Source organism: Equus caballus, chromosome 22, assembly GCF_041296265.1.
Source record: "Equus caballus isolate H_3958 breed thoroughbred chromosome 22, TB-T2T, whole genome shotgun sequence".
Classification (NCBI taxonomy): Eukaryota; Metazoa; Chordata; class Mammalia; order Perissodactyla; family Equidae; genus Equus; species Equus caballus.
In genome coordinates, this window is record NC_091705.1 from 23,723,434 (window position 1) to 23,738,124 (window position 14,691).

The 14,691-nt window shown below is 57.7% G+C and overlaps 1 protein-coding gene across 2 annotated transcripts; it reads left to right on the top strand.

Moving 5' to 3' along the window:
- Window positions 1-49: 49 nt before the first annotated feature.
- MYLK2 (myosin light chain kinase 2) lies at window positions 50-14,476 on the top strand. Of its 2 annotated transcripts, XM_070247255.1 has the most exons (13): window positions 50-191; window positions 289-388; window positions 865-1,906; window positions 2,778-3,079; window positions 4,676-4,781; window positions 5,386-5,479; window positions 7,687-7,796; window positions 7,882-8,023; window positions 11,170-11,240; window positions 11,364-11,492; window positions 12,096-12,248; window positions 12,401-12,533; window positions 13,522-14,476. In XM_070247255.1, exons 2-13 carry the CDS (start codon window positions 337-339, stop codon window positions 13,600-13,602), a joined length of 2,415 nt encoding a protein of 804 aa, XP_070103356.1. In that variant the 5' UTR covers window positions 50-191; window positions 289-336; the 3' UTR covers window positions 13,603-14,476. The 2 variants fall into 2 exon arrangements, with proteins under 2 accessions (XP_070103356.1, XP_070103357.1); XM_070247256.1 differs by lacking the exons at window positions 7,687-7,796; window positions 7,882-8,023.
- Window positions 14,477-14,691: the final 215 nt, after the last annotated feature.

Here is a 14,691-nt window from a genome sequence, read left to right on the forward strand (position 1 = left end):
TGACAGGTGGTGGCAGTCCAAGCTGCATGGCCCCTGGTGTAAGAGATCCTCTCCCCCGTCCCCGCCTCCCCTGCCTGCGCCCCTGCCTCCGCCTCTGCCCACCCAGCCCAATCCTTTACAACTGCCCCAGGACTGCTCCTGGGCAGCCGCCGCAAGACAGACGGCCACCAGGTTGCCCCTCTCTGCTCCAGGTACCTCTCTCCCTTCAGTCAGCTGGCCGTGGCCTCCTCTCGGCCAGACAAGAGGAGGAATCCAACAGCCCGACACACCTCACTCTTCTTTCTGCAGCTAGAAATACTTGAGTTAGACAAGCAGAAGCACACGCCTCCCTACCTCATGGCGACAGAAAACGGAGCAGCCGAGCTGGGAATCCACAGCCCGTCAACAGGTGCTAAGCTGGGGCAGGAGATGGAGGGTGGAGCTTGGGAAGGGGTGTTTGAATCCAGGGTTGGGCCAGGTCCTCAGTGGGAGTTCCGTGCCTGAGGCCTCTTCGTATGGCACATGGGGGACCCAGAAATCAGAATTGTCTCTGGGTAGGGTTGGGCTGGGCCAAGGGTCTAGAGGAGCCCTCCTGGAGAGACTGGGAAAATGTGAAGCCCCCATGGATGGTATCTAAACACTCAGAGCAAGGGATAGGGGGCCTCAATGCCTACCAGAGGACCAGAGGCCTCCCACACAAGGCCTCCAAGGCCCTGGCAGCCCATCTCTAGAGCCCACCAAGTGGCCCCAGGGGCTCCAAAGGAGAAGCATTTCCAAATTGTTGCCGGGGTGGGGATCTGGGCCCAGAGTTGGTCTCTGGCCAGCCTGGCTGGGGAAGGAGGGGAAGGTGGGTGGATCCTGACCGGCGTCTCACCTCCTTTGCAGACGAGGCAGCTAAAGGGGCAGCAGGAGAAGGACCCCCAGCTCCAGAGAAAGACCCTGGTCCCCCAGACCCAGAGAAGAAACCTGGGCCCCCAGATGCCAAGAAAGAACCTGGCCCCTCAGATGCAAAGAAAGAACCTGGGCCCCTAGATGCAAAGAAAGAACCTGGAGCCCCAGAAGGAAAGAAAGAACCTGGAGCCCCAGACACAAAGAAAGAACCTGGAGCCCCACATGCAAAGAAAGGGCCTGGAGCCCCACATGCAAAGAAAGAATCTGGAGCCCCAGAAGGAAAGAAAGAACCTGGAGCCCCAGAAGGAAAGAAAGAACCTGGAGCCCCACATGCAAAGAAAGAACCTGGAGCCCCAGAAGGAAAGAAAGGACCTGGAGCCCCAGACACAAAGAAAGAACCTGGAGCCCCAGAAGGAAAGAAAGAACCTGGAGCCCCAGACACAAAGAAAGAACCTGGAGCCCCAGAAGGAAAGAAAGAACCTGGAGCCTCGGATGCAAAGAAAGAACCTGGAGCCCCAGAAGGAAAGAAAGAACCTGGAGCCCCACATGCAAAGAAAGAACCTGGAGCCTCAGATGCAAAGAAAGAACCTGGAGCCCCAGAAGGAAAGAAAGAACCTGGCGCTCCAGAAGGAAAGAAAGAACCTGGAGCCCCAGAAGCAAAGAAAGAACCTGGCTCCTCAGATGCAAAGAAAGAATCTGATCCACTCCACATGAAGAAAGATGCCAAAGCCCCTCCCTTAGCAAAAGGAGATGGTGCCCCGGCCCAGCCCTCACCTAGCAGCCAGGGCCCGGAGGGAGAAGGCGACCTGGGTGGGGGGCCTGCGGAGGGCAGTGCTGGGCAGCCGGCAGCCCTGCCCCAGCAGACTGCAACGGCTGAGGCCGGCGTCAGGAAGCCCAGTGCCGAGCAGGGGACCTCAGGCAGCCAGAACCCTGCAGAGTCCAAGGTGCACAAGAAAGAGGCTGAGGGCCAAACAGCAGCCAGGAGGGGCTCACCGGCCTTTCTGCACAGCCCCAGCTGTCCTGCCGCCATCTCGAGGTGAAGGTCCCCTGCCTGGGAGCAGAGAAGGGTCCTGCAGCTCTGTCCCCAGGGCCTGTGCTTAGCTCCTGTGTCTTGGGCATCGTTGTCATCACATTCAGTGCTGGATTGGGTAGTTCTGACATTCAGCTCCTCTGTCCTGGGCATTGGTCTGACCTCCTTGTCCCGCTGCAGAAACCAAGACCTCGTGATAGTTCATAGAAGCCTGAAATGTCAGACGGGAGAGGTCCTCAAAGACCTCTTCTCTGGGCGTCTGGAGTCCAGACTTCCCCTTACTCTGTGAACTTGGGTCTAGCCAAGGGCAGGGCTGAGATGCAGGAGGAAAGGAGAACACTTCCTCTTAATATAATTATCAGTGTAATACGGAAAGATGACTAACAACCGGATTGGTATATCATTACTAATACTTGCATAACCATAATCTAGCACCAGGCTTATGATGGAACCAGTTATACTTACCTGAATGCTAATCATGTTAATGAGGTTATTAGTGATATTTTGTAAACCACAACAATAACACCATATCAGTTTGATTTGTGTATTAATATCAATTGTATCGCCACAGTTTTTATGAATCGAGAGCTACATAATCTCCCTAATTGAATCCACATAATGGTTAACCAAATCAACAATCCTACTAATAGTTATTAGTGCTTTGGTAGTCAAGATAATGACCACAGACATTTATGTTATTATTAACATCCCTCGATTTTGCTGAAAGTGGCTTCAGATACATTATCCTGGGAGTTTGGGACAGGGAGCAGGGTTGTATCAACTCCAGATCGCAGATGAGGATCTGGAAGCATCCTGCTGGAGGCCGCAGAGGGGCTGTGGCTGCTAAGGGTGTCACTTCTGTGTTCCCCCCTTCTAGCTCTGAGAAGCTGCTGGCTGAGAAGCCCCCAAATGAGGCACTGGAGCTCATCTTTGAAGGGGTGCCGGAGACCCCTGGCCCCACAGATCCTGGGCCAGCCAAGGCACCAGAAGGAGGGAAGAACATCCCGGAAGGCAGCCAGAAGGAAGCAGAAGAGAAGGCCCCAGGCCAAGCTGGCCAGGCTAAGGTGCAAGGGGATACCTCGAGGGGGATCGAGTTCCAGGCTGTTCCCTCGGAGAAATCGGAGGTGGGGCAAGCCCTCTGTCCCACCGCCAGGGAGGAGGACTGCTTCCAGATTTTGGGTAGGCCAGGGGCAGGTGGGCGCTGGGGCTGCCCTGGGGCTGAGGGAGGAGGGAAGGGACCCCCATGTCTCCCTGTTCAGAGGACTGCACTGCTCTGAGCCCTGCCTCACCCAGGCAGATCCATGCAAGTGTCACACAACCCCAGGAAGTACAAGTTCCTATTCCTTTTTGATAGATGAGAAAATGGAGGCTCAGAAAAGGGGAAATGGAGTGAGTGTCCAAAAATCCATAGCTGGGACGGGATTTGAACCTGTCAGAACAAGCCTGGCTCCAGGGCTCACTTTTGACTTTCTTCTACTTTGTCTAAAATGGGGTTTTGAAAAAAAATCAGTCAGGTTATTGGACCAACACCAACTCTCTAGATAGTGGAATATGAAGTCAGTGTGTGGAAGGGCTCGAATGCCAGGCTTTGGCAGTTAAACTGCGTTCTGGAGGGGCTGAGAAGGGTCAAGGGAGCCACAGAGGGTTGGTGAGCTGAGGAGCACAGGTGTCTGTGTGCGGGAGCAGTGACCAGGGAAGCTGGGCATGTGAGATAGATGGGGCAGGGCTGTGGAGTGGCCTTAACTAACGATCAGACAAGGAGTCAGTGGATTATTCAGCCGGCACCAGGGACCCATGAGCATGAGTGAGCTTGGCCAACAGGTGAATAGGGAGAGGGCCTGGGCAGGGGTACGACAGGGGTGGGGGTGGGGTGAGATGGGGTCAGGAGAGCCCAGAATGTCCTGACAGCCCCCCTTCTCCAGGCCGAGGTGCCCTGGGAGACCCGCCAGTCTGCCTGGTGAGCGGCACAGAGCCACCCAGACAGGGTGGGAGGGCCTGGCGGCTGGGCGGCAGCCAGGAGCCCTGCCTCCTCCCCCAGCAGAGCAGCGGCAGAGACCTCCGCCCCGCCCCGCCCCGCCCCGAAATCACATCCTCGGGGTAACGGGACCTGAACAACCTCCAAGAGCCGTCTGATTTATCGCCATCCCGGCATCCCTGCAGCCTCTTACTATTTATAAAGAGGTTTCCATTCCCGATGACTCAGCCTGTCGGCCGCCAGGGCCCGCTGTTCCCCGTGGTTGCCGCTAGGTGGCAGCCTCTCCCTACCAAACATCTCCGTCCTTGTCTCCTCCCTCGGCCCAGGTTGGACGCCCGTTCCACAGGTCAGGCCAGCTTGTGGTGGTGTTAGAGGGGACCGTGGGCAGGTCCCACCACCTACCCCATCATTCAGACCTAGCAACCCCGATCTAGAACTCTACCATGATAGTTGCTTTTTTTTTTTCTTTAATGGAAATGCGGACAGCTTGGGATGGAGTCTTCATACCTTATAATGTGGGAGGGTCGAAGTCCAATCAGCCATCCCCTTTGTTGTGCCGGGAGCAGCTGAGCCCCCTCTGACAGAGGCAGAGGCCTTCCAAAGCTATTCTGTGTGTTGGTGGCAGAGCTGAAATTGGAATCTGGGCCCCCTAGCCCATATCCTGGAGCCACCTGTCCCCCAGGTATCACTTGGTGAACTTCCCTGGATGGGGACTCAGGCCAGGCAGGAGGGGGTAGTGCCAGCGTGAATCCTCAGCAGCCCCCAGCACTGACTGTGATGGTTCTGCTCTGCCTCCCCAGATGATTGCCCGCCACCCCCAGCCCCCTTCCCCCACCGCATCGTGGAGCTGAGGCCCGGGAATGTCAGCAGTCAATTCAGCCTGAACTCCAAGGAGGCGCTGGGCGGGTGAGAGCTGGGACCCCGAGCCCCTGGCCCACAGGCAGGAGAGCACCGAGCCCCCAGGGCCTCATGTCTTCTCCATTCAAGGCCCAGACACACCCCAAGTGGACATGTCCATGTGAACATAATTACTTCTATGGGGTCACACCCCTTGTGCGCAAGCTGTTACACAGGCTGATATGCACTCACGTCACTGTCACTCAGACACACCATCAGTCACTTGGTGTTTCCTGCAGGAAACACACGATATTTTACTGTCTCTCAGTTTCAGGCACCACACTCACCCTCTCAAGGTGATTCCTGCTTTGTAAAAAGCCCTGAAGCTGCCCTCCCTAGGGGCCCAGAGCCCCAGGGTCCCTACCTGTCACAAGCCTGTGAGCTGTCATCTCAGGGGCCATCCTTCGGATGGGCCTACACTTCTTGCGCCCCTGGTTTGTGTGATTCAGCCATTGTCCCCACAGCAGAGCTCACAGCTTCAGGAGGGAGTCAGGGCTGGCTGGGGCGAGTGCCCCCATCTCTCAGATGAGGATCCAGATGAGAACAGAGCCCAGGGCCCCGTCAGCCCTGTGCCCCTCGCGCCCCCCTCACTCCCAGCCTCTTTTCTCTCCAGCGGCAAGTTTGGAGCAGTCTGCACCTGCACAGAGAAAGCCACAGGCCTCAAGTTGGCAGCCAAGGTTATCAAGAAACAGACGCCCAAAGACAAGGTAGTGGGGGCTGGATCCTAGGAGGGGGAGGGGATCCTTCGAGTGGGTGCCTCTCAGCTCACTCCACCCCCATGTCTGCGCTGGGACCCTGGCATGCGAGCCCTGATGCGCTGGAGGTGTCACACAGATAGACAGACAGCCCTGCCCCAGGGCCTGATGCCCGAACCGTAGAGCAGACCCCTCAGTTAGTGGACTTATCCTGGGGACTTCCCCTTCTAGGCATGGGATCTCTATGCCCTCTGTTTGGTTCAATTCAGCAAACACTGATGAGTGCAGGCTCTGGGGCAGGCCCCGGGCTGGGCAGTGGGGGGCCCAGTGTGAAGCGAATGTGGGCCCTGCCCTCAGGAGAGCCAGGGTGTCTCCAGCACCCAGCCTGGGCGTAGTTCGGAGGAGGCGAAGGCAGTGTTTGTTCAAGGAATGAATGAATGAATGAATGAATGAATGAATGCAGGTAGAGGCCACAGGGAGTGAGGGAGCCCGGTGTGTGAGGAGGTGATGACAACCTGGAACCTGTGTAGTGAGAGCTGTAACTTGGGAAAGCTAGGGCAGGGGCAGAAGGGGGCAGAGGAGGATCCGACCCAGCCCTGGGGTCAGGGACGCATCCTGAACCTGCGTCTCCTGAATGACGGCTCTGAAGAAGGAGGAGCTATTTTCCAGTGGAGAAGGCCAGAAAGAGAGTTTCAAGCAGAGGGGCCTGTGGAAGGAAAGGCCTGAGGGCCGGAACGGCAGGCACCTGCTGGGAGCCTTTGAGCTGAGCCGGGGCGAGGAGAAGTGAGGTTATGGGCACTCCAGGCAGGGCCTGCACGTGCGGTGGCGCGGAGCCCAGAAAGAGCCTGAGAGGCAGCTCCAGCTGCGGCAGCCCTGCCTTCTTGTCACGGCGCGAGGCACATCTGGAAGGCACGAGTTTTCTGTGGCTCTGTCTTTCTCTGCCTCTTCCCCTTGACAGCGCCTGGGCCCGTACCATTGACTGCTGGGTCTCCAGGCCTCTGTCATGGACCTGGCTCAGCGTAGATGCCCAAGACACGTGTGCTGTCTACACTAACTGGAGGCAGCGACTGGTTAAGTGATTCCTGAGCACTTCTTCCGCCATTCACTCTTCCAGGTGCTAGGGAAATGGCAGTGAACTAAAAAAGTCCCTGTCCTGGTGGGCTGACATGCTAGAGAAGAGGGACAGATGGTTAGAAAGCAAACAAAACAAAAGGCATAGTCTCAGGAACTGAGAAGTGCCGGGAAGAAAAATAGAGCCAGGTAAGGGCCAGGGAGTGTGGGGCTGAAGAGGCCTTTCAGATAGGGTGGTGAGGCCAGGCCTCTCCGAGGAAGTGGCCTGGAGGGTGAGGTAGGAACGAAGCAGTGGAATAATGGAGCAACAGAGCCATTGGGGGGACGATACCACGCTCTGGGGGGCGGGTCTGGTTTGTAGGATTCGCCGATTTCCCTGGTGTAAATATTCCTGCCACGGCTGATTTCAAGCTACCAGTGTGACAACTGGCTTGCCAACTTTCTGCAAGTGACAAATAATGGCGGCTTAGACTAGGTAGGCAGTGGTGGAGGAGGTGAGAAACTGTTGGATTTGCAATCTAGTTTGAAGGTAGTGTCAAAGGGTTTACTGATGGGGGGTGGGAGGAAGCGAAGATAAGAGAGGAAGCTGGGATAGCTGCTAACTTTTTGTCCTGCCCACCTGGGGCAAGAGTGGTATCCCTTTAGCTGATGGGCAAGCTGAGGCCAACTCGATTGTGGGGAAAAAGCATCAATTGTTTAATTTTGGACATGATAGGTTTGAGATGCCTGTTAGACATCCAAGGGGAATGGCAGTTAGGCCGTTGGAGATCCGGGCGTCTGGAGTTCAAGGGAGCACCTCGAGGCGGAGGCATTACTTGAAAGTCCATCACAGTTGGATGGAATGTCAAGTCATGGGACTTGAGGAGAATGACAGGGAGACTGTAGAGACGGGAGGGATGAGCAGGGACCACTGGGTCCTGGGGCATCCCCATCTTCAGTCAGGAAGAGGAGAGGAAAACCAGCGGAGGAAAGGTGAGCCACCAGGAATGGCGGGGTGGTGAGCACACAGGCTTGGAGATGGGGAGAGGAGAGGCAAGGGGCCATGGAGGAGGAGGCTGGCAGTGGTCTGGTCAAGGGCGCCGGTGCAGCGGATGGAGGGCAGAGAGTGATGATGCCCAGATGGTACCCCTGACTCCCCCGGTCCCCAGGAAATGGTGATGCTCGAGATCGAGGTCATGAACCAGCTGAACCACCGCAATCTGATCCAGCTCTATGCAGCCATCGAGACCTCTCACGAGATCGTCCTGTTCATGGAGTAGTGAGTGCCAGCAGTGGGGGCAGGGGGCCGGGTGGGGGTGCCAGTGGGCCCAGAACCAAGCCTGTAGAGGGGTCTGTGCACACAGCATCGAGGGCGGCGAGCTCTTCGAGAGGATTGTGGATGAGGACTACCAGCTGACTGAGGTGGACACCATGGTGTTTGTCAGGCAGATCTGCGATGGGATCCTCTTCATGCACAAGATGAGGGTTCTGCACCTGGACCTCAAGGTACTGGAGCTGGGGCCTCCCAGGAGGGGTCGGGAGCAGCATCCTACCGCCTGAAGTCAGCGTCACAGCCAGCCATGCCTCCATCCTCCAGTCATTCCTCCTCTTCCTCCATCCATCCTTCCATCTGTAGACTCAAAAAGGATTTATTGAGCACTTACTAAGTACCAGGAGCTGGGGATACAACAGAGAACAAAAAAAGACTTGGTCCCATTCTCAGGACTCCTGGTCTAGGACTGGGTACTTGTTGACAGGGTCTCTTGCAGTGCCGTGAGCCCCCAGCTCAGTGTCTCACACACAGAACTTGCTAGTAAGTGTTGCAAAAGCATTTGCCTCAGGGCCGGCCGCCGACAGGCACTGTGAATGTCCGTTTATTCAACACGTATTTATTGAGGGCCCACTGTATGCCAGGCAGTGTTTCAGGTGGTGGAGAGCCAGTGGTGAACAAAATAGATAAAAATGCCTGCCCTCATGGAGCTTACCTTCTAGAAGGGGAGTCAGAAAAACAAATCAGTACGTATAGTGTCAGCGCAGCAATACCTACGTGATAGGCACTAACAGAAATGTTTAATGAAAGAACATTTATGTCCCTCTTCTGACCTTGCCCGGTACCTTGCACGTGGCAGGTCAGGGGGAGCAAATAGGGTTTATGTGTCACACCAGCTCTGATCAACCGGTAGTGGCTGCCTGGAGCTTGGTGACGTGGGCACGGTGTGGAGTAGGCGGGAGCAGCGTCCTCACGGCAGGTGTTAATGTCTGTGGGATAAGTGGCAAGGCCAGTGGAGGAGATGGGATATGAACGCTGGGTGGGTAGGGTTAGCACCCACAGCTAAGTGGCTAGTCCTTTCATTCACTCATTCAATAGACATATACCAAGTACCGGCTTGTGCGCTGTGCTGGGCACGGGCGTTGCCATAGGGATGACGAAGGACACACCCCTGTTTAAGGGGGTCTACAGGGTTAGTCAGGGAAACAGACATTTATAAAATAATAACCAAATAAATAGATCATTTGAAACGGTTCAAAGTGTGGGGAAGTAGGATGTGAGAGTAGTGGGGAGACGTACAAGGTGAACTTGGAGAAGCAGGCACAGGGCGGAGCTCAGAGGCCTGAAGCAGCCCAGGAGACGCTGGGGCTGCTGCGGGCTCACCCTGCAGCGAGCTTCTGAGGGCTCAGGGCTGCGCAGAGCGCCGGCCCTCCCTCCGGCCCCGCCGGGACAGGCGTGCCGCTGTCATCCCCGCTGACACGCGGGGAAGCAAGGAGGCAGGCACATGGCTTTGAGGGGGCCCAGTGTGGCAGCAGGAAATTCAGGGACTGTTGTAACAAGCCGGGAGAGAGGTGACGGGCGCTGGAGCCAGAGTGGCAGTGGCGGGGAGGGAGTGGCCAGATGATGGGCACGTTCCGCAAACAGAGCAGAGCTGGGGTGCTGATGGTTTGGAGGGACTGGGGGTTAGGAAAGGGGAGGGCAGGGGTGACTCCTGACTCTGCGGTGCCTTGGGAGGCCTGCCCTTCCCCCGGGAAAGCCCTTTTCTTTGGGGATAGAGTGGGGTCCCCAACCAAAACGTAGTGCCCTGGGAAGAAGCTCAGCCACAAGCCTCTGCATCCAAGAATGTGCTTTTTTTCGGGCTAACAATAAGTTTTTCATCAAAAAAGAGGTTTTCACAGTCAAGTAAGTTGGGTGAGCCATTTCCCAGGCCTCCCAGCTTCTCAGGAAGTCCCGGCTCCTCCAAAAGGAGGTCTGAGTCTGTCTTGTTTCCCCGGACCATGGACCCTGGGCCCTCTCTTTCTTCCCTGTCTTGGTGGGACGCCAGGTGGAGCTCTTAAAGTCTTCAGGAGCCAGCTGGGAGTGAACGCGGCAGCTCGACAAGGGCCCTCAGAAAGCCCCTCCTTAGAGGCTGCAACTCAAATGCCCACAGAGCTCCGAAAATAAAATAACGGGACCGTGTAGGGGCCGGGTTGGGGTGGTGGAGTCCCGGGGTCTGGAGGACTTCCGCCCCATCTCAGGGGCTCAGCTGCCACTCAGTCCAAGCAGTGTGTGGCCGTGCGGCTGGGGCTTCCGGTGTTTGAGGAGGTGCTCAAAATCAGGAAATCAGGAGTTTTGTGCGAAATCTCCTGCCTTTTTAAACATTGTTAATGATTTAAAATGTTTCTGCCCTGCAACCTCAGATTAGTCCTGTGTCCTTGTGTTATATGAAGAGGAAGTGGAGGCCCAGGGTGGGGAGGGACCAACCTCACAGTAACTGCATTCACATGCTCACCTGAGCTTGGGCCCCAGGAATCCGGGGGGCCTTGGCTGAGCACCTACTGGGTGCCTTTGTTGGACCCTGAGGGTGGGGAGCAAGGAGGCCAGGAGAACATGGTCCCTGTCCTGGAAGAGCCAACCCACTCGTGTCCCGTCTGCCCCAGCCCCCACCTCGTGGAGTGCGCTATGGGTCGTTGTTGGCCGATGGCAGGCAAAGTGAGGTCAGGAGACCAGTGCTGGACAGTTGTGGAGTCAAGTCCTGGCTCTGCCCTTACTTGCTGGGTCACTTCTGTGTCAGAGCCTCAGTTTGCTCAGCTGCGAGATGGGGGTGATGGCGACAGCACCTGCCTCGTAGAGCTGTTGGGAGGACTGATGAGCTAGCGCTGGAAAGCAATGACGCGGGCCCTGACGTCTGGTGGGTGCTGTCGTCTCTAAGTGGCAAGAAGGAGCAGCTCGTCTGAGAGTGCACACAGAGCAGCAAGGAGCCCTCCGCTCCCGAGAGCCTTCCTCTGGGAGCCCTGATCTGGTGGTTTCTGTCTCGGTCTCTGGTCTCTGGAGCTCTGGCCCTGAACTGTCCTCCCCCCTGGGGCACAGCCCTTCTCTGCAGCCGTCGCTTTTTCCATTCTCAGAATTGCTAGGACACTGTTGTTTTCTCATGGCCTTAAGTGAAAGGAAATCCCCCTGAACCCACCCAGAAGCCTTGTGCTGCAAGGACTTGTACGAGTCCCTCTCAGGCCCTCAGGATCCTCATCTGTGCCTGGAGCGGGCAGGCCCCAGGGTCTCTGATAGCTGCCCGTTCTGGCAGCCTGGGCCTCTGGTTCAGGGAGCCTGGGCCTTGGGTGGACCTGGATGGGGAGGGAGGGTGAGCTAGGTCAGAGGCCAATGCAGGCTGCCCCCTTGTCCTCAGCCAGAGAACATCCTGTGCGTCAACACCACGGGCCACTTGGTGAAGATCATCGACTTCGGCCTGGCACGGAGGTACCGCCTGGGTGGGTGGGGAGGGCAGGGTGAGCCTCTGAGGTGGGCAGGGGGCAGGGGAGGGGCGGAGGGCACCCAGGAACGGGCTGGGAGCTGTGCTCTGAGCTCTTGGTCTCACCCTAGGTATAACCCCAAAGAGAAGCTGAAGGTGAATTTTGGGACCCCGGAGTTCCTGTCACCCGAGGTGGTGAATTACGACCAAATCTCCGATAAGACAGACATGTGGAGTATGGGGGTCATCACCTACATGCTGTGAGCCCTGAGGGAGTGTGGTGTTCTCGGGGTGGGGGCACCTGGGGGGGCAGCTGAGCCAAGATTGGCCTTGGGGTCCCGGTGAGGTGGTCCCACTTTCCCACTCCCCCAGTCAGGGGTTTGCTGGGAGTAGGGAATGCTAAGGAGGACCAGGAAAGGGGCACTGTGGACCTGTTTTATACATAATATGGTAATGTGGTATAGATATGCAGTCGGTCATAATTCGAATAAACCAAGGCCCCGAAGGGCATAGTGTTCTGGCCCCGGGCTCTGGAGAGCAGAACTTTGACCACCCAGGGTGGGCGCAGAGGGGCAGTGGGCATTTTTTGTGCACTCATCATTCCTCTTCTTCACCGTAACTCTGGGAAGCTGGGATGATTACGCCCATTTTACAGATGAGAAGAGTGAGGCTCAGAGAGGGGAAGTGACTTGCCAAAGGTCACCCAGCCAGATTCAAACCCAGGTCTGTCCCACTGGAGAGGCTGGGGGTCTTTACAGCACACGGTGCTGCATCTTAGGATCTGCCCCCATCCCCTGACTCGCCAAGGGTGACTCAGCATCTCCAATCTCGCCTCCCTGCCCCCTGCCATCCCCTCCCTCCAGGCTGAGCGGCCTCTCCCCCTTCCTGGGAGATGATGACACAGAGACCCTAAACAATGTTCTATCTGGCAACTGGTACTTCGACGAGGAGACCTTCGAGGCGGTGTCAGATGAGGCCAAAGACTTCGTCTCCAACCTCATTGTCAAGGACCAGAGGTGAGTCTCTCTGCGGGACAGGAACCTCGTGTGTGCGGGCCCAGTGTGTGTAGGTGCCATCAGGGCAGGAGCAGGCTGGCTGGGCTCCTGTTCCTCAAGGACGTGCTGCCCACCCTCACCGCGCCCCATCCCCCTCCCCTCCCCCCCCCCAGGGCCCGCATGAGCGCTGCCGAGTGCCTCGCCCACCCCTGGCTCAACAACCTGGCGGAGAAAGCCAAGCGCTGTAACCGCCGCCTCAAGTCCCAGATCTTGCTTAAGAAATACCTCATGAAGAGGCGCTGGAAGGTACTGCTGGACCGCGGTGGGGAGCAGGGCGGGGCTGCAGGGCAGGAGGAACCCCTGGCACCAGGCCCCACCAGCCCTGCCTTGGCAGATGCTGTCGCCCAGGCCAGGCCTTGTCTGGAAAACAGCGTTGGCTTTTCTCTCTTTGTCCTGGGCTGTCTCCTGACCCTCCACCCACCCCCTCCACCCTGGGGAGGGGCGTCCATCTGGGGCTCAGGCTCAGGAAAAGGTCTCTCACCCCAGCCCAGGCCTCCTCCCTTCATTTCACAAATATTTATTGAGTGTCCACTATTTCTAGGCACTGGGGATACGCTAATGGACAAAAAGCTAAGGACTTCAGTTTTTGTGCACTTACTTTCGGTTGGAGGTGGGGAGTTATTAAAAGAGATCAAGGAAGGGCTCTAGAAATAAGTAAGGATGGTCAGGAGTGCAAAGGGAGAGGTTGTCCCTCTAAATAGGGGCGTCAGGGAGGGCTCACTGAGAAGGAGCGTGTGAACAGAGACCTGAGAGAGCTGAGGGGTGAGCTGTTCCAGGACTGGCAGGGAAGAGTGTCCTAGGCAGAGGGAACTGCCAGTGCAAAGGCCCTGAGGCAGACACATGGTTGATGAGTGTGAGGAGCAGGTAGGTGGCCAGTATGGCTACAGTGGAATGAGCAAGGGGGCAGGGGAGATGAGGTCAGAGAGGAGCAGAAGGCAGGGCATGAAGGGACTGTGACCATGGTGAGGGGTTTATCTTATACTTGGAGGGAAATAGGAGCCATTGGAGCATCTTGAGCACAGCGGTACTCAGGTCTGGCTGACCTAGCTGTTGAAGGAGGGAGGGAATCCTGGAGGTTGCAGTGTCATGGCGCTTCCTGTGGCCATTTTGGGCACTGCACCCTCCCTGGCGTCTGGCCCTTCTGGAACAAAGGGGACCTTAGGAGATGCTCAGCTGTCCCACAGCTTCTCCCCTGCCCTGGTGCTGACCAGAACCCCTCTCCTTCATCCCCCAGAAAAACTTCATTGCCGTCAGCGCTGCCAACCGCTTCAAGAAGATCAGCAGCTCGGGGGCCCTGATGGCTCTGGGGGTCTGAGCCCCAGGAGCAGCTGAGGCCTGGACGCAGCCCCACAGTGGCCAGGGCTGAGGCCACACAGCCCAGAAGGCCAGAGCAGACAGGCCAGATCCCCAGGGCAGGCTGGCCGGGACAAGGCTGCGCCAGGCTGGGAGGCTCGGGGCTCCCCATGCCCCCCGCGCAGCGACTGCTTCCCCGATGTGAGCCGCTTGCATGTGGCCTGACCCCATCCCGCTAACGCCTCCCCGGACAGGCCTCTGCCCAGCAGCCACAGCCCAGATGCACGGGCCGTTGTTCCCTGCCTGGCTCCTCCTCTTGGAACTGCTGCCCTGGTGACCCCTGCTTGGCCCCACCTGGGCATCCCCAGCCTGGGCTTGCTCCTAGTTGGAGTGGGAGGGCTGGGGGTCCCAGCGTGTGGGGCTTCTGCGGTTGTGGCCAGGAGGCTCGTGGTGGGGCAGGAAGGCAGCAAGGCCGGTTCCTAAGGCCCAGCTGCCCGGGCAGACAGAGCAGGCTTTGTGAAAGAGGACCTCCGTGCCCTCACCCGCCTCCCCACTCCCAACAGATAAGGCCTAGCACACACCATCTGGCCCAGGCCCGGCCCCCCGCCCACCTTCCTCGCGACCACCAACACACAGGAACTCCAGGCGAGAGAGAGGACGCCCGGCCCAGGCCTGGCGGAGAGGGAGAGGGGAAGCCTGGGGGACACAGGAGACCACCCCCGAGCTTGCCTGAGGGCCAAGCCGGCCCAACCGCCACTCTGGGCCCCCCTCCCAGGGGTCACCCACGGCCTCAGATGAGGGGGTCAGCAGGCCCAGGAGGAGGGGGAAGGCCGTCAGGCAGCCCCCAATCTGCTCTCAGCTTGTGCCTTGTAAATAAATGTACAGGTTGGACATGGCCTCCTTCTCTGTGCGTGTGTGCACTTGGGTGGGGTCCCAGGTGGCCACCAGCCCTGAGCGCTGCTGCAGGCCAGGCACTTTAGTGACGTCCATCAGCGTGGGGTATGGTGGTAACCGAAGCAGCCCCAGGAGCCAGGCTGCCCAGTGCGTGATCTGGGCAGGTTGCTTCCCCACTTTGTGCCTCCGTTTCCTCATCTGTGAGAGGGAGGTTGGA